General features: G+C 40.2%; 1 protein-coding gene across 1 annotated transcript; it reads right to left on the reverse strand.

Moving 5' to 3' along the window:
* Window positions 1-3,740: 3,740 nt before the first annotated feature.
* On the reverse strand, window positions 3,741-15,861 carry LOC130135129 (MADS-box transcription factor 23-like). The gene is made up of 7 exons (XM_056303524.1): window positions 15,629-15,861; window positions 10,819-10,897; window positions 5,589-5,650; window positions 4,320-4,419; window positions 4,154-4,195; window positions 3,989-4,072; window positions 3,741-3,889 (listed from the first exon to the last, which is right to left on the reverse strand). Exons 1-7 carry the CDS (start codon window positions 15,808-15,810, stop codon window positions 3,761-3,763), a joined length of 678 nt encoding a protein of 225 aa, XP_056159499.1. The 5' UTR covers window positions 15,811-15,861; the 3' UTR covers window positions 3,741-3,760.
* Window positions 15,862-23,605: the final 7,744 nt, after the last annotated feature.

Here is a 23,605-nt window from a genome sequence, read left to right on the forward strand (position 1 = left end):
AAAACTGCTAGGCATGATATAGGACGTGCCCAAGTGGGTTTTGCTCTATAATCGGGGCACGCGCGCGGCTGTGATGTATTTTTGTGGCATACTGGCTGTGTGGTTGACTAACGTGCAGGAACGTGCGTGATGGATTCTAGGTAGGGTTGCATGTGATTGTTAGTTTGGCCAATCGTTGTGTGTTATGTGTGTTTTCGTCTGGCGGTACGTGAGTGCCTACGTGGGGTTTGGGGTTGTACACTTATTGAGATTCGTCTCACGGTTGTATAACCGCCACTTTCAGACCCCCGGCCCTAAACCCAGGAAGTGCGCCTTTTCTTTTGGAAGTCCGGGGAGCTACTGTTGGTGCCCAGTGGAGCTGTAGGTGAGTTCCAGAGATTCAAGCCAGAGATTCAGAAGCAGACTGGAGGAGGGCGACCCTTAGGTTTTTCCCTAGGGTGTTTTAGGGGTTGTATAACTTGGGTTATCCGATAGTGAAGTTAAGATAACCAAACCCCTGAACTTTTGTTTAAACGGTGACTGAGGATGTTAGTCTATATTTATGTCTGTAATATGATGTTTGTATATTTGGTGTTGTATGAATATGTGGTTGCTGGATTGTTCTGTTGTTCTACCCCGTTGTCGTCATTATTTGTCCGGGGTTTTGTTATTCGCTTCCGCATGTGGCTCTGATGTTTGGGTTGGGTCGGCGACGTTCCTGGGACGTCGCATCATTTCGACCGGAGCAGGGGATGTCGCGAGCTCGTTGGGGTTCGGGGCGTGACACCTTTTTGGGTAAGTGTTTTCCCCAAATGTCATTTAGGACCTCGGGTTTTTCTAGACTCGTTTGAAGTTTGGTTTAAGTGATTTTAGGGACTGTTTGTGGCTGTTTCGTGGCTGTCTTCGGGACTAAGTTAGGGGTTGAATGTTTGGAGATTGTGGGCTGATTGGGCGACGAAATTCGAGGTTTAGGAATGCTGAGTTAGGGCTGTGATGTCGAGGATCGATCGGGAATTAAATGGGTGATTAATTGGAAATGTATTGGCTTGATTGGGTTTATCGGATTAATTGTGTAGTTTGCTGTCATTGGCTTGTTCTAGTTTGTGCTTGGGCCGAATGTGATGTGGTGCTATGCCGTGTGTGTGGCCGTGAGGTGTGGTGGCGTGGACATGTGAATGTGCATTGAGTTCGTGTGCCGAGTGTGGGTGATCATGTGGTGTTCGTGTGATGAGAATGCGTGTTTGTGAAGTGTACGTGAGATGTGAATTTGGTGCGTGGCTATGTATGTGTGAGGCGTGTATGTTTGGCCGTGCGTGTGCTGGTTGTGTGTAAGTGTGGTTTGAGTGGAACGAGGATATGGAAATGTGAGATTGGTTGGAAAGGATCCGTCCTGAGGCGTGTACGTTTACGCGGGACGATGCCGTCCCCGACGAGGTGACGATGCCCGGCCCGACGAGGTGTCGATGCCTCGACGTGGTCGAAGACCGTTGGCCGATGCGTTTTACGCGGGCGCGGTAGAAGGAAAGTGTGTGTAGGATTCCGTCCCGAGGCGTGTACGTTTACGCGGGACGATGCCGCCCCCGACGAGGTGACGATGCCCGGCCCGACGGGGTGACGATGCCCGACGAGGTCGAAGACCGTTGGCCTGATGCGTTTTACGCTGGCGCGGTAGTGGTGGAAAGGTTGAAAATGAGTGAGATTTGGCAAGACAAGCGAGAGGATTGTAGAAAGTGACGCATGGTGTGAGTAGCGTGCGAGTGTGTTTGTATCGCGCGATGTGATGCTTAATTATGGGGTAGAAACTGCTAGGCACGGTATGGGACGTGCCCAAGTGGGTTCTGTCTTATAATTGAGGCACGCGCGCGTCTGTGATTCCTTGCTGTGATGTGTTGGCTGTGTTATTGTCTAACGTGCAGGAACGTGCGTGATGGATTCCAGGTAGGGTCGCATGTGATTGTTAGTTTGGCCGATCGTTGTGTGTTATGTGTGTTTTCGTCTGGCGGTACGTGAGTGCCTACGTGGGGTTTGGGGTTGTACACTTATTGAGATTCGTCTCACGGTTGTATAACCGCCACTTTCAGACCCCCGGCCCTAAACCCGGGAAGTGCGCCTTTTCTTTTTGGAAGTCCGGGGAGCTACTGTTGGTGCCCAGTGGAGCTGCAGGTGAGTTCCAGAAATTCGAGCCAGAGATTCAGAAGCAGACTGGAGGAGGGCGATCCTTAGGTTTTTCCTTAAGATTTTTGGGGGTTGTGTAAATCGGGTTGACCCATAGGGAAGTTAAGTTAACCAGACCCTGATATTTTGTTGACGGTGATTTCGGATGCTAGTTTGTTAATTATGCCTGTAATATGATGTATGTATATTTGGTGTTGTATGAATATGTGGTTGCTGGATTGTTCTGTTGTTCTACCCCGTTGTCGTCATTATTTGTCCGGGGTTTTGTTATTCGCTTCCGCATGTGGCTCTGATGTTTGGGTTGGGTCGGCGACGTTCCTGGGACGTCGCATCATTTCGACCGGAGCAGGGGATGTCGCGAGCTCGTTGGGGTTCGGGGCATGACAACTTCGTATTAGGAAATGAAACTGCATGAAAAATGAATTCGTAATCATCCCAATTGATGATCTGTCCGTAGTGTTGTTGTGCATGTCAAAGGAAGGTAATTTAGATGAAGACTCCTAAAAGGGTAAGGAATGATGATATCAAACCAATCAGGACATAAAAAGTGAAGTTCATGCGGATGGTCACATGCTTGCTCTGTATCTAATATGGCTTTGAAAGAGATGGATGTATTTGTCATTGACATGCAATTATGTTGCTCGACTTTAGCCAAATTTAGAGGAAGCTTAATCGATTTTCCCACCTGCCTGTCACTTCATGCATGATTAGATACAATGTTTATTTGGTCTATCTTCTATGTCTACACAATGTATCATCCTATCCATTGCATTACAAGACAACGGATACTCAAAATCGGCGTGCTGGCTTGGATTTTCAATTTTAAGCAGCTTTTCCTATATGCTTATCGACTGTGCGAGGTTGTCCGGTTGTGTACATATGGTTGCAAATTTATCTATGAATATAGTGCGTGCTTTGTCGCAAAAGGAAGCTGAACGACCTCTTCGATGTATGATCTTCTTTTCGTATCTCTTCATTCTTCGTGTTTATATGACACATAGCAATAAAGAGGTCCATCTTTATAGAACCTTTCTCAGACACATAATGTGTGGATTTCGAACTATAATCTGCAATAGTTTGCAAAATTTTAAGTTGTTCAGAAGCTGTAGAGGTCACACTTTTGGAAGAAAAGCAGCGATCAAGACTATGATTAGAGTAGAATTGGCAGTGCAAACCTTTTAACAGATGTTGGTCGAACGAAGAGGACAACTTAGCCGATGATGGTGAATACCTTTTGGCATGTTGTCTTGCTTTTGTTATTTATTGACATGTTTTCATTTACAAAGATAAAGTGTCCCATTGCACAACGGTTTTGAGTTTTAGACATGAGATACCATATCTTGAGGTCTTTCCGCTGGATATACAAATTTGTTGTCTGAAGAGAACTCAACACTTGTAGAAGCTTGAGCTTTTTAACTGTCTTCAAGCTTTCAACACAATACGGTTGATAATCATCCACTGTCCAACTTGTGCTAATGCAGTTGCAATCTGGTTCACTGTGCTTAATCAGATCTGTTGTGTGACAATTATGACCTTGATATAAAATATGTTCTTCAAAATAATTGAGTTGGAAATTTACCCCAGATTGGTTGCTTCTAGACAGGCTTCATTTACTTTGAGGTTGTGGCTGGCTTGGCTGGAGGTTTGAAGGTGCAAACAAGTCATGTACTATGGTCCTATTTGATGGTTCATGGGAATATTGGTAAGCTTCATTCACATCCCTTGCTTTATAAACCTATGGATTAGGAAATTTGTCAGTAAAATAACAAATGAGTGATTGATTGATTATGGTTTAAGTAGATGTAATAGATGCACTTGTCATCTGAACGATTACCTTCTTTCTCAATGCATTATTTTCCTGATGGAGGAGACTTATCTTCTTTTGCAGCCCTATGTTTTCCTGATGTATCGCGTTTCCCTGGAATGAATTAAGCTTATGTGAGTCACTTGATAGTTAATAACCATACAATTGGAATGAAGTCGCCAGTTTTGTGAAAACCTTTGAGTTCAGCTCTTTTATCTCGTCAGAGAAAATTTGCTTCTGCAGAGAAAGAATTACCAGAATTATTCCTTGCATATATTGAGGTAGCGGTGTGTCTTTTGCTGGATCTGGTAATAATACAGAAACAAAGTTCGACAGTTTGAGGCAGATATTCAGCTAATACCTTTTTGGCCCGAACACTCTTTAGGCTCTTCTCCAGTTGGTTTTCTAGATTTTGCAGATTTTTGGCACTGAGGCCAGTGAGTTGTTCTCCCATCACTTGCCTGCATGCATCAGATTGAAGAGAAAATATCATGCCTAGACTCGAAAACTTATCAATTTCCTGCCACATTTTGAAGACCTTCTTATGTCTCTAGATACTTGACATTCTGCTATCATATCACGAGGCATCCAACACCCTTTCCAATCCTTTAGTTAAGTGAATAGACATTTTTCTAATGTAAAATTTGCCACATTTTCAAATCTAGAAGCTATCATGACGAGTTGCTTTAGCAATTCTGAACGACTTTACTGATTATATAAATGAAATTTGCCATTTTAAAAGTTTTTGACCTTGTCTAGCTTCCCAAGATTGTTAAAACTCGAGGAAGCCTTCTGGATTTCTTTTTGCTGGCAGCTCAGCCAAAATATTTGAGAAAGTGTACCCAAAATGTGATAGTTTCTGGATTTCTTTGTCCTAGCAGCTCATCCAAAATAAATTGAAGAAGTATACCCCTAATGCGATGGTTTCAAAATTAATCCCTGAATTTATTGTCCCCTCTCCCAATAAAAACTTGTTGGGCCTAATCCACAAACACGTTCTTCACAGACTAAGAGATCCATTAAATCGCAAAAATAATACTTTGTGCTACCTCTGCCTGGACATTAGTAGCTCTCTTGAAATATTGACACATCAATTTTGAAATATTGACATATCAAGTAGATAGAATATGCTTGGCTGAGTGATTATGCTTAATGATTATAAGAGAAGTTGTTGCCTTCTTTGGTTATGAAACAATTACTGTGTTGCACTATCTACCGTAGGTTTCATCTGCTTTACGCAAGTAGTCTCAATGTACATGATTGAGAAGATGACATATATATTTTGTTCTCTCCTCGGACATGGATAAGTTTTGGATGTATTTCCTAGACTAGACATCACGTGGGGCTAATTGGCTGATAAATTACAAACAAGATACATTTTTTTTCGCACTAAGTGGAGCTAATTATACGAATTCTTAGACACCATGGCTGATTCTTGATATTCCTCAATCTATAAGATGATAATTTTAATAGACACAACAGTTGGAACAGAAATTTTAATTCAGGTAAGCATGCTAAATATCATTCAATGAGACAATTGGAAGAGTCCTCAATCCTTTTGGAAGTCCACTTCTACAGCATTTATGTACATTTCTCCAAAAACTCATGACCAAGTGGAAAATTACTGTACCTGTGGCACTCTTGCAGATGCTGTAGCTGTTGGCTTAAGCTTGCGACCTCTCTTTGGCAATGCTGGGAACATCATAGAAGTAGCATGACAGAAACGCTAATGAATGGTAAGGCATAAGTGTGGTGCATGTTTTACAATGGGATAGTTCTGAAAGCGTTTCATGGATTTCAATGGCCATGATGACTGATGAGGACTGATGGAGCCGATGATCCTAAGACTAAGTAGACTAGTACAACTGCAGGCAGGGTCTGTAAGGTAAGAACCTGCCTATGATATATTTCTAATGGATGCTTTATGGCTATTTTACTCCCAAGTAGAAGTTTTGGAGATTCTATTGGAGGTGGTGAACTCCTATGTAAGCATATCGAAGTGAGTTTTTCTTCATTGAGTGCTGATTAAATTAACTATGACAGTTTCCACCAAATTGAATTTGGTGTTTGATCAGTGAAGCATTTGCGGCAAGTAGGGTTTTCAAAGCAAGTACACTCGAAAAATGTGCAACATAAAAGTTGGAATACACTAGCTATTGATCATGATGTAGATTATAATATGTGTTGCAATGTTTCATAGTTTCTCTTTTTAGTTACCTGTTAATAATGTCGCACAATCAAATATTTGAAAGCTCAAACTGCACAATGTTTCTATTGGAAATTGTGATCTATTTTTGACAAAGAAAGTAGTCCAATCTAGACTACTCTAGAAGGATGTGAGCAGCAAGAAAAAGCAAGCAGCAAAAGTCCAAATTGGTGGACAAAGTCAAGAACTTGGAAAATCCTAGAACAAACTAGTCTACACGTGCTTAGGAAAGAAGTATACTTAGAGGTTAAGAATATGAGTCAGCAGAAGCCTCTAGAGTCGGTTGAGATGGCCTATAAATAGGCTTGTATCATTCATGTAAGAATGTGTGGGTAGTTAGCTTCTAAACTCACATCTTTAGCTCCTCCACCGATACTCCTCCATCAACTATATTTGTACAATTATTGTGTCCAATTAATGAAACTATTTTCCTTTATCCTATGACCTATATCCTTGAACTATCCTACTTTGTCCCTTGTCCCTTGTCCATTCCTACATCAACTATATCATACACACGTACACTTGCACACAACACAAATCATAAACTATCATCGATATCAAACACTATATTTCTGCACAACCTACAAATTATTACAGTTTCATAGTTCTACGCACATGCACCTTGCCGGTGCAACCTGTGAGTGCTCTTGCACTGTGCTTATCCACATAGGTTATGCTCCTAGAACACTCATGAACCAGTCCACTAGCTCATAGATCTAACCACTCTGTTCTTGAATGAGCCTATGCACCGGATTATGCATCATCTCGAATGAGGCAGCATGTGCCTTGCTCAACCAACCGTGAGACAGCCCACAGTTGCCCGCTCACAACCCTCTTGGAGTGCACATGGCCTCTCCCACAACTTTTACACCCCAAGCCCCACATAGAGTAGGAGAGAAATGTTTAATGCTCTATGTATAAGTAGTGGCCCACTCCCAAAGGTCGCCACCACCTTGAGTTCTCCTGTTGGGGCTTAGCTCACATTGTTTAAGCCAGGTTGTAACAATTGATATCAAAGTAATACACCCGCCATAGTGCGGGAGTGGTCATATCTTCCTTGTATGGTTTTGGGCTTAATGGGTTGAACTCGATGGGCCGACACTGACGTCGGCATTATTGCTATATGTGGGGGTGGAGAATGTAAGACCACGGTCGTACACACAGTGAGAGGTGAATTGCACTGATACTTAATCAGCAGCTTACCCCACGGTCACCACCAATTTGAGTTAGTCTTTTAGGGATTTGGCTCATGTGGTTCCAGCCGGATTGTTTCAAATAGCCTGTGCATTGAAGGACTTTTGCACCGTCAGCTCGTGCTGCCGTCATAGACATGCTTTACTCTGTTTAGCACATACATACCCGCCCAGGGGTAAGGTAGCCTAGCCTTCCCTTTTGCACCAATTAGTCATTGCCCGGTGCATGCTTCACTCTTAAACAACCTGTCTGCTTGCCCATCTCATGTCGCTGGACTTGCAGAATTTGCTCTAGCAGCAATGCCTTGCTCTTGCATATGTCATAGCACAGTTTATGTAATGACTTAGTCCAGTCCCCACGTGGTCTAATCCAAGCCCACAAACGGATTACTAAATTGGTTGCCATTGGAGGTGGGTCATTTCCTTAAGAATCAATCAATAAGTCCTCTACCATCAGGTGTGAGATCGGAGCCTCATAAACTTTCCTAATTACATCACCGGTGTCCTTGCAATGTCGGCTGTCTAACCAAACCCCAAAATAATTACATAGGATTCTATAAGTGGCCTGTAGGTTCAAGAGTTGACTCCTACCACGTAACACTTTGTTCCAAACAGGATCTAGAGATGGCTCTTATGGCGTAGTACTCTCCTACATGCTCCCCAGTTCACACACTTCCTGCTAGTGCATTGCTTGATACCATTTTAACAAGTCGGTCTGGTGCATGTGTATCAAGCTCCCAAAACAAGTACTCAAGTAGTGTGGCCTGTGGGGTTGGGTAAATTGGAGCCCTAAGTCTTCTCCCATCCTATGTGAGATTTTGGCATTATGGTTCAAGGCCCAACTCCCGTGCCAACATTTGTACCACACGCTCAAGGGTCTAATTGAATAGTAGAGAGATGAATACATTTGAAGAAAGGTGAGTACGACCTCAATCAAAGGTAAAAGGAGGAAAGCTCAATCGAGGTTAACTGGAAACGTGGAAGGCCTTCAGATCCTCCAGTGAGAAGATGTGAGTACAGGATGGATAAGTAGTTGGTAAGGGCAAGAGAAAACCTATAAGGACATGGAAGACACAATGAGGAGAAAGTTGGGGTACCTAAACCTTACATAAGACTTAAGTCCACAGAATGCATAATGACATGTGAGAATAATTATTGCAGACCTCACTTAATGGGAGAAGACCTAGTTTTTGTCTTCGTCGTTGTTGCTAGTTCTCCACTTTGTGTGAAAGGGATAATGACAACACAAATGTTTGAACTTTCGTCTGATTTATGATCAACTACCTAGACTTTTGTTCAAGCAAGTACCTCAACTTTTCAAATGTGGGTCTATATGAGACATCCCTTTAATAAATGGTCATGTCGTGTGATTTTAATGACGTGTCTTGCTTACTTAGCAAAACTTGAGCCGAATTGTTACCGGCTCAATTATGCCATTTCCATTTGGGTGTTGGGTGATGAGGAGCGAGAGAGTACAAACTTTGATGATCTTGACCCTTCAATATGATTTTGTTGACATGATAACATTTAAAGAGCTTAAGCTTTTAAAATAGTTAATAGTGGTCCTACAAAATCTCACACAAATGATCATACTCCTTGTTTATTAAAAATATTTAATAAACGGTTGGCAGTAGCTTGAATGATGACTTTCAAGTGAGTTAATCCCATTCCCTCTTCCAACCAAACTAATATAATATTTAAATATTAAACCACACATTCTTCTAACAGCTTAAGTTTTTAAAACAGTTGGTAGTAATCTCACATAATATTATAGCAAGAGGTCCTGAGTTCAAATCTTTTCGGATCACATTTGCTTATCCAACTAAATATTTCAATGTTTAGTACTAGGCAAAAAAACCAGACTAAGCGTGAAGGGGAGTGATAGAATATTTGAATATTAAACCACGTATTCATCTAACAACTTAAGTTTTTAGAACAGTTGGTAGAGGTTTTACAAAATCTCGCACAAATGATCACACTCCTTGTTTATTAAAAACAGCTATGGTTAAAAAAATAGTTCTGGTCATCATCCTTAAAATATATAGTAAAAGCTTATGCAAATAAACAGCGAAAAACATATTGAGATGTTATTTGGTAGTATACCGTGCTTAAACACATTTTAAACAACAATACTATGTTTAGCTTGTGTGGAACTATTTATAGGACCTGGACTGTTATATCTCCAATCGTTGCAGCAAATGTCATTTTTCCAGCTACATTAGTTACTATGTTCTTTGAAGAAAAACTTTACTTTAAGCTGCATTCCACAAAAACTCTCTTGCCACTTTCTGGGATAGTCAATGTTTTATATGCAGCTAATCTTTAGTTTTAGTGCTAAAACATGTTCACATTAGGTACAGTATTTCTCATGCATTTTTTGCTTGTTCAAATGATAAAGTGAAACATTTTGACAATGAAGTGTGGTATTATGCAGGTGCACTTTTACAGCTAGAGTGTTGTAGAAGCCAAGCAATCGAACAATAAAATTAACAGAATAAGAAAATAAATCGGACACTAAATTTACGTGATTTGGTCATAATGACCTACGTCCACGGGGAGAGCAGCACGAAATTCCACTATAGATCACGCGATACAATGGAGATTACAACCTCACTTGAGTTACTCAAACGCCCTAAGTGTTTCCCAAGCCCCCAATTATACCAAATAACTCACACAGTGTTTAGCCTCACAATTCCTCACGAAATAATCTTTCAATCTCACGAAGGAATTGACACAAATTCTTAACACAACAATTTAATCACTGCAAACACTCAAACTCTTGGTGTAATTCTACGAACAAAATCATAAACCTACTGCCAAGCACCCAGCAACTATGGATGTCACTCGCACTCCCACGGCACTCACAAGAAATCGTGCTTCAAGACTACTTCTTCGTAGTCCACAGAACAGCCCATGAGAATATATATATAAGTCACCGCCAGGGATTAATGAATCTTTGGATCGTCATAAAAAATAACCTACTGTGTTGGAGAAGGAAATAGAATCCAACTGGGATTCGGTCAACCAACTCAACTTTCTTCTTCTTCTTCTTTTATCTTTTCGTTGCTTTCTTTCTTTGTCTGACACATTGACCGAGTCAATGTCTAACTCAAAGTCCATATTGGACTTTCCAGTTTCTAGTCGCAAACGCCAACTTAAATCTGGAAACTACCTTAAATCACAACTCGTGCACCGCAGATAATATCCGTAATCTGCAGTTTTATATTTTCAACTTTCTTGCACCGCGCTTATACAAACAAAATCAATTCGGGTCGGGTTCGTTCAATGGGCTCAAACTCAAGACATATTTAACATAGAGTGTGAAATTATTAATGGAATGACCAAGTTTTCACAGGATGCAGATGCAATTCTAGTGTAAAATGAGTCTTTTGAAAGTGAAAGACATCTAAAGTGTCCGTGCAAACTATGTAGAAAAAGAGGTAGTCATTTCGGATTCTTACCTTTATTTCTGAAGCTGGATTAAGTAGTTGGTCGCCTTCCTCCCTTAACTCCTTGTAACGTTGTAGCACTGACTGCATACTGCGACGTTGAAGTTTATAGATAGAGATTGACTGATATATTTCATTGTCATAATACTTTATATGGTATTACTTCCAAAATTGTAAAATAAATGCACAAACAAGTTGAGGTGTATCTGCATAGTGCAAATGCTCAAGTCCCCTCATGTCAACCCCAAAATCCTTGTCGACTTTTGAAATATCTATTGAAAGTTGTTACCATTATAACTGAAATCACCATTGACGTGTGTGAGACTTGTGGGTTTTCCCTATGGTTGTACCCATCAAGGTCTGTCATCTCAGGGCACTGTCGGACTTTTTTTTTTTTTTTTGGTAACTCAGGGAACCCCCGCACGGCCGACAGCCGGGGAGTAAACCCTGGGGGCGACACGTGCTAGCCACCACACACGTGCTACCGGTTAAGTCATCCTGCGTCGCCCGGGATTCGAATACTCAACCTTTTGCGAGAGGAAGAGTGCGCGCTCCAGCAGCGCCACCCAGGCGGGTGGGACTGTCGGACTTTTTTGGATACTTAAATTCCAAGAAGAAGATTACTGAAAAACATGTGGAGTTGGAGGTCATGTTTGAATTAATTTAACGTTGCATTGAATCTCGCAGATGCGTAGAGTTGAGCAAGAGATCCCCATATTTAATTATGTTGAGCACTCGTGTTATAAGCTTTGAAGAACTAAAATACGAGCACCACATTGATCCGTATTGTCATTAGAAGAAGAAAGTGCAGAAGTTTTACCTTCTGGTTGCACGGTGGTTATTTATTCGAAGATAATTCGCTATGTAGTCCAGAAGGTTCTTTATGCGAGCAGCTAATTAGAGAATCTTAAGATGACATTTGAATGGGGATAAAACCATGAAACTGATAACCGATTGTCATTTTGGCCGATGTACCAAGAGCTGAGCAAATTGGTGAGAGTATTTGTCTCGTCAATTTGGCAGCTGAACTGAAAGAACACAGTTTAATAACTGCATTCAGCAATACCAGAAGCACCTTCGGTTCATTTAAAAAAGGATTTCATGTTAGGACTTCCATAGCCAATGGAGGGTTTGATTCTCATTCTTGTTGTGGTGGATTGACTGTTTTGAAAGAGGCATACTCCATTCCCTGACAGATGACGTTGAGTTGTTCTTTTCAGAAGTTGCGAGGCCACATGGCATTCTGACTTGCTGATAAAGATGGGAAACTCATAGACCATTGTTGGACCTCGAGGAGGAGATTCAACATCCAGTTTAGACAGAAATGGTTAACAAAAGCTACGGTAATATGATGGGGTTGAGAATAGGGCTTTTATCATTGCTCAGGCGTAATTTGCCTATAGACTAGTGAATGGAAGCAAAAAGAAGACCCCATTTGGAGCATATGCATAGGTTGAGTCCTCAACATCTGCTTGATCTTGTTCTATTTTCACAAGGGGCTAGTGTAAGCGGTGATGATAAGGCTTTTGCAGAACATATTCAAAGGGTTTATAAGGAGGTAATAGCAGCAATGAAGGCTAACAATTTTGAGGAGGGAGAGTCGGTACGGTTCATTTGATGGGAACACAATGAACTTAAGTCGACGAAGTTTGGACCTTCTAAAATGTTGAAGGAAAGCTTTACTCATTTTGCAGAGCTGCTATTCGAGTTACAGACTATGCCTGATATAATGTTTCTGACTTACAGGGTCTTGAGGGTTTTGAGAGAAAGTTGCTGCAGTTGATGATCAAGTTAGTCAACTGCAGAAGAACCTTAAAGATGCCATTGAAGATGTGTGGAATGTGAATACAACTTTTGTCGAGATTTTTGGTGAAATGGCTTGGGAAACCTACAAGTGACAGCATTTGGACTTTTGTCTTCTTAATTTTTATTAAGGCTTGAACTCGTCTTATGTCTATAATCTCATATAAATAGGTCTTTATGGCTTTGCAGATAAATGAATGATTTGGAAAATAATTTTGTAAAGATAATCGCTTGAAATGATTAGTCAATGAAAAATTTTCATCATTGACAATAATTTGTCTAAATATTTTTGTGGATGATGAAAACATTTTATTCATTCATTTTTGTAAGCAATCCAAATGATTATTTTTAGGAAAATGTTTTCAAGATCATTTATTTTCAGCGAAACAAACGGAGCCCAAATCACTTTCCTTTTTCTTTAAACCCTAGAATGTCAAACTACTGTTGCCGCTTCAGTTCTTCTCATTCTAGCCTTGCTTTCTTGTTCTTTTTACAGTTTTTACATCCCCAACTACATAAAAAATGATACATGTACGTCAACAGAGGGCCAATTCTAGTGGTGGAGAAATGATTCCATTATGTTCATCGATATTTCCAAACCCTTTATTTTCCACTCTGGTTATCAATTTCCATGCTTCAATATCAAGGTAAATTTAGCTTATGCACAGTTGGAATGTCATTGCTTTGGAATATTGAACCACACCTTACTCAATAACTTGAACTTTTTAGATTGGTTGGCATTAACGAAAACAGCAAAATAAATCCCTACGTTCATTCGTTTTTTCTAACTTATCCCCACCTTTGAAACTTATCAAAATAAACCCTAGTCTTTGTAATAATATCAAATCTATCAATCCCACAAGTAAACTCCCTCGATCCAAAAACTGTTTTAGTTATGTATATTTTCCATAGTGCTCCTGTTTCAGTGTACCAAAACTAATTTTTATTTATTTTCCATAGCCTTTATTTGTTGAAAATGGTGATTATTGACATCTATCACATGGTACAATCATCTATACTCCTAACCTCCTATATTCATATTAGAAATGTAATATGAAACTAATGAAATCAACTTATCCAAAGATAAGGTTAGGTATCACGCTTCACACATACATAATTTCTATCTCATTCTGAAATATTAGGTATATGAAATAATGTCACTCGATTAAAGGGGAATAATGTAAAAACCAATTTCTAGTCATCCTCACCTCTTTAGATAGTTACTATCTTTTGAAATTTAAATTTACAAATAATGAATTAAAAATCCATCAATTTATATATTCTAGCTTCATTAGAAAAGGCTAAACAACAACAAATACAACAACGACAATACAATTACTGGATAAAGCTTGAATATGGTCGAGCCACATAGCACAATCCCACATGAAATTTACCCACTTTTATCTATTGTTCTATGCTTAATAAGTGCTTATATGGTTCACTCCTTGACACTCAACAGTTTCACGAAGCACCATTTACCATAAACACAAAACAATTAGGCTTTGGCATTTCATGCATGATTTGGAGTTATATTGCTATAATTACATCTTTAGTTTTTTTTAGAAGTACAAGCATGCAATTCGCATTGTGAGCAGCTTCATGGCACATCGCCCATCTTTATACTCCGCTGCTTCATAGCACACTAATAGTCTGTCCTTTAGAGCTAATATTTGAAAAAAAAAATTGCTCTTTTTGAAATATGATGTTGAGAACACGATTCATGAGGGAGATGGTGTAAGTTAAGGAACAACAATTTCCTCATAGATAAGTTGACAAGGGAAGAAGGAGAAGGTGGTTATCTACACAAGAGACCGGAGATTTTTATGGTTTTCTCTATATATTTGAATTTTTATGTTTTATCCGGTTAAAAATTAAAATTGAAATTAAATTGAAAAGTAGTGAGAGACACCAAAAGGTGATCTCTCCCTTAATAGCAGTATTAGCATCATGCATGCATGCCAAACTACAATGAAGACAAACAAAAGCATCTTATGCTTCTGTTGGAGACATTAATTTGCTCATACCTTTGCCCTATTAAAAAACAACAATGCAAACCTATTAATGAATTTAATATATAGAATAAATCTGAATTTTCTTATAGTTTACATACTATTCTAACCTCATTTAGCAACATAGAATGAAATTAATCAGGGGTCAAATATGAATTTTTCAGGGGGGGGGGGGGGGGGGAACACCAAATTCAAAATCAAAGTTGGTTTTGTAAATATTAGATATTCTTGTATAATTTTGGGAGTATCATGTTGGAAATTTAGGGTTTCGACTTTTAAGAGAGTCTCTATCTATGTCAATGTTTCTAATACATATATGTCCTCTCTTTTATCCTCCTGTAGTCTTTTTTGTTTGAGAAGAGGATTCACTGCTCGATATTAACATACTCATCCTTTGTTGTCAATGTATGTTCATGTTTTGGTGAGGATCCATCTTTTCACGCATATACTTGCAATATATTTTGGTTATCTTTGCTAGAAATTAATCTCGAAAAATTATGTGCTTGATTAAAGTCATTTTCAAAGGTGCCAATATTTCCCAAAACAATTTCTAGGCCATATCCATGATTGCTTCGGAAGACCTAATTCTCATTTGAGCTGCCAAAATGGAGATACCAAGACAATCTTAGGTCTTTTGTCTCAAATAAGGAAAACAAACAAATGAATGTGAATTCCAAATAAAGCTAAAAAGGACAAAAGTGAATTAGGAAAAAAAGAAAAACAATGTCCTCCTCTGGAGAGGTATGTATATGTAAATGGAGAAGTGAACAATCCTAGGGTCATGACATTAGAAGGTTCTTTTAACTTTGGCTAATAGTAATATCCATATCAACAATGTTGTTATCACTAATATATTTTGGGATCCCCATTGTCAAAAACTCGAGAAATCAAAGCCCCAATATGATGTTAAAAAAGAACTGAAGCCACTGGATACTATTCAAGGAAAAATGTTCAGCATAGAATAGAAGAGATTGACTTTGAGGGAAGGAAAGATGAGGAAGAGATCTAACCTAGAGCTTGCGAAATCGTAAAGCTTTCCAGTGCCAGAGAAGGCGATGACTCCCACCTCGGCATCGCAGAGTATGGAAAGCTCCCTTGCCTTCTTGAGCAACCCTTTTTTTCTCTTCGAGAAAGTGACTTGCCTGCTCATGGAGTCGTCGATTCTCTTTAGCACGATCTTTCCTCTACCCATTTCTCACCCCCTTCCCTTTCGGCGTTTAGGGTTTCTTGCCTTCTCTATCGGTTAGATCTACAACTAAACTCCCGTCAAATAACCAATCTCGTAAAATCATGAATCAAGATGCTTCACATACTTTGTCGCTGGAACAAGAGGAATGAAATTTATGATTCTAGCTCACAAATGTATGAAATAGTGGAGAGAGAGAGAGAGAGTAGAAGAAGAAGAAGAAGAATGAGATGCTTACTTGCTTGGAGCCATGATTGATGGACTGTTAGAAAGGTGCTTCTCTTGATTAGAAGAGGACGATGAGGTTTCTTTTTCTCTCAAATGGCAAGTGGAACCTCGTATTTTAAGGGGAAAAACAGAGTTGGTGAAGCAGATTCTCTTGCCATGATTGATGGACTGTTAGAAAGGTGCTCCTCTTGATTAGAAGAGGACGATGAGGTTTCTTTTCCTCTCAAATGGCAAGTGGAACCTCGTATTTTAAGGGGAAAAACAGAGTTGGTGAAGCAGATACTCTTCACCCAATAGAAGGTCAGTTCATTGACCCAAGGAGAGGCCCATTTGTCACAGACAGCGGTGCGAGGAAGTCGACGTGGACAGGTTTTGTACTTGAGAGGACAGAGAGAAGAGAAAACATCGTACTCTCTCACACAGTTGACTCGAGGTTCTTGGGGGCGAGAAACCTGTGAAGTTCGGGGAGCGCCGTTATCGTATAAACATATATATATATATATATATATATATATATATATGTTTGTATAACTTTTATTTCGTACACTCTAAAATAAATTCATTTTTCAAGAGTGATGCTCATCTATTATCACGTGTGCACATTCAGAAACTTTCTATTCTCGCACAAACGTATTGCTCACTTATGCTTGATTAACATTACTTGGAAGACTGTTCTTTTTCTCATGATATATTATTACCGATGTTTCGGGAATTAACATTACCTCGGGGGTTTGGCCTGGAAACCAATTTATTTTGTTTTCCCACTTGCACCATGACCTTTGGCATCATTTCTGTGTCTGATCATCACATCAGTAGCCTCGTTGCCATTGCCTTCATGATGAGCTCGACCTCACCCTCGTCACCTCTATAATGAAAGACAAAAGAGAGATCATCATTTTTTAGGTTGGTTCATTACATCTAATAGCAGAGAGAGAGAGAGAGAGAGAGAGAGAGAGAGAGAGAGAGAGAGAGAGAGAGAGATCCAGTGGTTGAGCACTATCCATGGAGCGCTGCACCGTCCACCCACAAACAGATGGACAATCTGAGCAAATTATACAAACATTAGAGGATATGCTAATAGTTTGTTTAATGATTTTCCATGTAGTTGGGATGCTTACCTACCACTTTGCAAAGTTTGCCTACAATGATAGCTTTAAAGCCAGTATTGGTATGGCTCCCTTTGGTCTCACATTAATTACATTTATTCCGGGGGTGAGTTTGAGAAAGGCTTTCCAAAAACTCTTTTCTTTCTCTCATTAAAGAATGGGTTTCCCATACAAGAAAACAAGGGACGAGTCTGGTGAGAGAGGTGGGCTCTTTGCCTATGCGAAAGCAATGATTCCAGCTTTTTTTGGATATTGAAAAGACTTTAAAAGTCCGTGCCTATATATAATTCTTCCTGCAATTCAACTATTGACGAAGAGACGATTGATAGTGATGGCAGTCTGAGGCATGGCGTCATCACCGTTGTTGGGCCTAGGGTTGGCGGATAAGAGACCAAGAGTGTGTTGGGGGGAAAGCTATAATTTAGCATGGTCAAGCACAAATAAGTTTGACATAATGCAGGATAGATTGGCCTATGCATAGAGTGGGTCCTCTCTGTCATAATAAAAAGAATTTTCGTTAGTAACTTACTCATACATTTACTTAAAATACATGTACTGATTTTTAATGATTCTCCTCCTTTTCATATAGTGGAGCCAACATTCAATACTGTCAAGGTGGATGATTAGTCACTTTCATTGGCACTTCACCATTTTGGATAACACATAAAAAATATCCAAATACGCTTATTACCTTTGCCTACATATTACTTTACATTCTCAATTTTTAAAACCTTCGATTTGACCTAATGTGTGACAATGGAGAAAATTATCCAAAAAGTCCTAAACCTATTGCACTTTTGCCAATTGAATCGTAAACCTTTCAATTTTGCCAATGGAATCATAAACTTTTTCATCTTATGCCAATTGAGTCCATCCGGCCAATTTTGATAGGAAATAGCTTATGAGGACGCCGACCGTATCACGTAGACCAGCCGGCCGGCACTGACGTAGAAAAATTTTCATACTATTTTATTTTTTTGAATTATTTATTTATTATTTTCTTTTTCCTTTTTTTCTTTTTTCTTATCTTTCTTTTTTTTCTTTCCTTCTTCCTCCTCTAGCCAGTCGTTGTGCATTGGCGATGGCCGACTATCGGCCAGAGGAGGAAGAAGGAAAAAAAAAGAAAGAAAAGAAAAAAAGGAAAAATAAAAAAATTGAGAAAAATTTTAAAATATTATTAAAAATTATTCATGTCAGTGCCGGTCATACCACATAGGGCGGACAACGTCCACGTTAGTGATTTCCAGCTAAAATTGGCCGTATGGACACAATTGGCAAAATGTGAAAAGGTTTAGGACTAAATTAGCAAAATTGAAAGGTTTAGAACTGAATTGATAAAAGTGTTATAGATTTAAGACCTTTTAGACAATTTATTGTGTGATAGTTAACTTGTTAAGGTGCACATGTGAGAATATTAGATGAAAAAAGTCCCACATTGGGATTCTGTGATATGTGGATCAGTTAGTATTATTATAACTGGTTCATAACTCATTCGTTTAAGGTTTTACATGAAAGTGATTTCAATTGGATATGTTGATGGATTCGAATGTGGGCTTTCTTGATGATTCCTTTGGGAAAGATACCCGGTTTTTTCGCATAACCCCAACATCACTAATAACTCACAACTATGCCTCACCATATATACTAAGTCCCTTCCAAATATCTATCTGAGAATATGTAATCACTTTTTAGAGAATATTTTGAGTCAGGCAAAAGAAACCATTATGTCATTTGCGTTTGTTTCGCAAACGGGGAAAGTTTGTAATGTCTAAGGCTCCATTTGTTTCGCGGAAAACATTTTCTGCAAAAACATTTTCCTCATTTTCCGAAGTGTGGATCGCTTAGGAAAATGAATCAATGGAAAATATTTTAATGTTTTCCTAGTCAATAAAAAATGTTCTCCTACCAAAGCTTAAATTCAGGAAAATGATTTCCTCTTTAAAAAATCAAAAATCATTTTCCAAGATATAACTAGGTATTGACCGCTTGGACCAGAAACTAGGTGCTTGGGCATGAAAATCCCAACGCTCATTCCCGAACCCTTGGCAGCAGGACCGAGTCCATCGAGACTAGGTCCGAGACCCCGGCACCCTCAAGTATGTCCATCTAGGCCGCACCTGAGACCTCGGTTGTTGTGCTCGGGTTCATCGAGACTGGGCCTGGGACACTGATGCCCATGCTCGGGATGCCAAGCTTGGTAATCTTAAGGCGGAGCCTGGGTCCTCATCACCTGTGCCTAGGTCTATTGAGGCCGGGCCTCATACCCTAACACATGCTCAGGTCCCGACTTATGAGCCTAAGTCTATTGAGGTTGGGCCAAGGAATCTCGTGCTCGTTCTCGAGTCCCCTATGCCTGCACCCTGATCCATTGATGCTGGGCGTCGAGGACTGGGGCTTGGTCTCGATGGACTCGTGCATGGACGCCAAAATCCCGGGCCTTACCTTGATGGATCTAGGTTCAGGCATAGGGGACTGGTTTGGGCTCGACCTCAATAGACCAAGGCACGAACACTGATACTGGAGTCTCAGGCCTGGGCTCGATTGACCCAAGCCAAGGGGCCGGGTCTTGGGCCCGGGCACCATGATCTTGAGCCTTGATCCCACAAAGGCCCGAGCGCCGAGGACTTGGGCCCGACCTATATAGACCAGGCCTAGGTGGCAGGGAGCTAGGTACCGACATCGAGTTCTCAGTCTCAAGTTTGGTGGATTTAAGACTAGTGCCCATGCTCGTGCTCGGAAGTAGGGCATCCGAGCTTGAGACCCCGGTGTTAGTGACCGGGTTCCTTGGCTGTGATATCCTGAAAATTCGACCCAATTTGGTGACTTATGAAATGGAGATTTCGTCGATGCTCTATTAGTTAATTCTCGTCCTGACCTGATCACTCAGGGAATACTAATCAAAGGGGAATGACTATCAAAGAATTTATTTCTAACAGCCGCCTATTAGTTCACGATGAACTATCGTTGCGATTAATCGATTTCGGCCATGAATTATAATCCGATTTTGAGTGTCGAATGCTCAAGGATTTCACACCCGAACCATAGGACGTCGCCTCGTAATTTTTATGAATTAACCATCGAAAATTTCAATTTTGGAAAAGGATTGAAGAATCGGAAATTCAACGCGAGAAATGGAAGTGAACCAAGCAAAGCCCGTTGGGCCTTGTGTTTGAGGGGGTCGACCACCAAGGCCCAATAAGAATGAGTCGGCCCGTTAATTTGGTGCTCGGATCGAGGACAAAATGGTAATTTGATGGACAAATTTAAAAAAAATTTCAAAAGAAATTGGAAGATTTTTGGGGGTAATGATTGACCCCACTTTCCCTTCTCTCTCTCTCTCTCTCTCTCTCTCTCTCTTCCCCTTCCCTCGCTGATTTCTCCCACGCCTGCTCACCACCCACCAACTCCACCCACTCCTCTTTTTCCTTTTTCTTCTTCTTTTCCTCTTCTTCTTGGCTTCTTCGTGCTTCTGCTTCTGCTCCTCTGCTGCTGCTTCTTCCGTTTCTGCTTCTGCTTATGCTTCGCTGCTGCTACTTCTGCTCTTGCTTCGCTGCTTTTGCCCCCCCCCCCCCCCCCCCACTGCTTCACTGCTTCTGCTTCTTGTTCTTCTTCCTTCGGCTTCTTCATTTCCAGCTGCTGGACCGGTCCATTTCTCGCCGGAAACAGCCCCGCCGGTTGAACCACCGAACCACCGCCGACCCAGCTCCCTTCGGACCGAGCAGCACTGCCCAAAACCGCCCCAAAGTCGGCTAGTTTCAGCTAGAATTCTAGCTCTGTCGCCCGCCGGTCCGCCCTCCGTTCGTCACCTCGCCACCGCAGCTGCTATCCGCCACTGTCCAGCCATCACCACCAGCTGCCGTTCCATGGAACAGCCCCAAGCAGCCCCGACCAGCCACCACAGCAGTTGCTCCTTCGCCGCGCCCGGATCGCCGCCGTTCGTCGCTCGTAACGCAAAATCGGAGCCGCCACAAGCGAGCTCGCGTCGTCGCCGTCGTTCTCGTGTTAACGCCGTCGTTAAACGAGTAAGTTAACCCCTAATCCTTCGTTTAATGTGTTAAACTTGCTTAGGGTAGTTTAGTTTAAGTTTAAGCTAAGTTTATGGTTAGTTAAGTGAGATTTGGTAATAGATTATCGTCAATTAATAAGTTATCATTGGTTGTGGTGATAGGATATCGATATTTAATTGATAGGTTATCGATGATTTTAACGATCGGTTATTGGTGAAATCGGTGATAGGCGATTGGTGATTGTCGATAAGTTATGTTTGTTTGGGTGACAGACTATTCCGATTTAAGTGATAAGTTATTGCTAAATTGTTGTTAAGTTATCAATTATTTTTTTATTATTATTTCTTTTTGAAAATAAATTATATTCGGAATTAAATATTTTTTTATATTATTAAATAGATTATTTTCGGATTTAAATATTAATATATTATTATTAAATAATTAATTTCCGAATTTATTTATTATTATTTCGGAAAATTTTTAATCTCAAAATGATTTCTATGCTTGAATGGTAGCGATTATGCCGTAAATCGTCGTATTAATTTGATTATATGACAAATTGTTTTGAACGGAAGTTTCTAAGGAAAACTTATGAGATTTTTGGAATTAAACTATTTTATTGTTATGCCAAGAAATTATAGTGATGTTTTGTGGTTGATAAACACGTTTGGCATCGAAGCTTGCAAGAATTGATTGACTGTTTGCATATGTGACCACTTGGTTTGTTATGTGGCATAGTATGAGCACTATTCATGGATGCAAGGGCTAATTGAAAAGATAATAATTGGCCCAAATGCTTATGTGCTCGTGCGGTCACAAGTCGAAGCCGTCTTGCTATAGATCGCTTGACGATGCCCGATTTATCGAGGTCTGCTGCAGATCGCACTCGATTTTATCGAATGCTTGGAGATTATCTGGATAGCCGATACTCCGGATGCCGAATTGCGGCCCGATGGCAAATTCGATGCTCCTTACAGGATACCATCTTATTGTACATCATTTGATGTTGCCGTATTGGAATGCCGTTATCCTGTAGATCATTTGACGTTGCCGTGCCTGACGGGGTGGGACGATGTCCGGTCATGCTAGAAGACTGCTATCTTGCTGTAGATCGCTTGATGCGTAGTAGCCCCGAGGGGACATAATAACCGGAATACATATGATGCATAGTGCTTGATTATGTGATAGAAACTGCTAGGCATGGTATGGGACGTGCCCAAGTGGATTCTATCTTATAATCGAGACACACGCGCATGTGATGCATTAATGCATAGGAAATCTCTTTAAATGCTTCGAGCATGTGACATGTTCATTTCATCAACGGGTGTACCAATGCGAGGTAAGGATGTTTGTGGTTGTTTAATGATGTTGATGTTGATGCTTTATTGCCTGATTAGGGACCCTTGAGGCGAGTTGGCCTCCTAAGCGAGACTTAGGCCGTTAACTTATTGAGATTTTATCTCATTTGTTGTTGTTAAACCTTTTCAGGACCTTAGCATGTTGTTGCTCCCTATGTGGTTTGGAGTACCGCAGATTTTGATTGGTCCTTGAGGGTGAGGCTTGGAAGCTCATCTTTTGGATGGAGTAGATTAACCCTAGCTTTTATCTTTTTGTGGAAACGTCCGAAATGGGCTTGTAAGTATGTTCCTAGGAGTTAATCAAGTAAATATTAAAACGGTGCTTTGGTTGAATGATGTGAACCATTTTCCTACCTATCCTTGCTTATTGTGGTTGTCTGGGTGTTGGTTGTTATTGCTTTCGCATGCGTAATAAAAAGAAAGATGAAATAAAAGGTCGGCGACGAGTCCCGAGACGTCGCATCATAATGACCATAGTGGGATGTCGTGTGCTCGAAGGGTTCAAGGCATGACATTGGCTACCCATACGCAAGCCACTAATGCCTAAATATTGTTTGTTTATTAAAGAAAATCTCATTAGATTTTCCTTACCAAATGACGAAAAATATTTTCTAGTTCATTTTCATGTCTCATTTAAATACCGGAAACTATTGTCATTTTCTTGGAAAATGACTTTGCGGAAAATATTTTCTAGAAAATGTTACATTTTCTGCGAAGCAAATGGATTACTGGAAAATGTTTTCTCAAAAGTCATTTTCTAGTAAAATAACAATATTTGGCTGAGACTTGAAAATGAACTGCAAAATATTTTTCGTCGTTTGTTAAGGAAAACTTGATTTGATTTTTTTAAATAGACCAATACTAATTAGGTGCTAGTGACTTGTGCATGGATAGTCAAGGAACCCGACACAGGCATCGGCGTCTCAAGCCCATACCCCCAACTCTCGGGCATGACACGAGTACTGGTAAATGTTGACATCTAAATTTTGCTAAATCATTTAGGATTTTATCGCATAAAAAAATTAGGGTTTAATTTTTAACCACTAAACAAAAAATATTTTCATTAAATTGCATGGCATATAGACATTAGGCACATTTGCAT

This window comes from Syzygium oleosum, unplaced genomic scaffold (genome assembly GCF_021117445.2).
Source record: "Syzygium oleosum isolate NSW1041296 unplaced genomic scaffold, Sole_v2.1 Sole_v2.27, whole genome shotgun sequence".
NCBI classification, from domain to species: Eukaryota; Viridiplantae; Streptophyta; class Magnoliopsida; order Myrtales; family Myrtaceae; genus Syzygium; species Syzygium oleosum.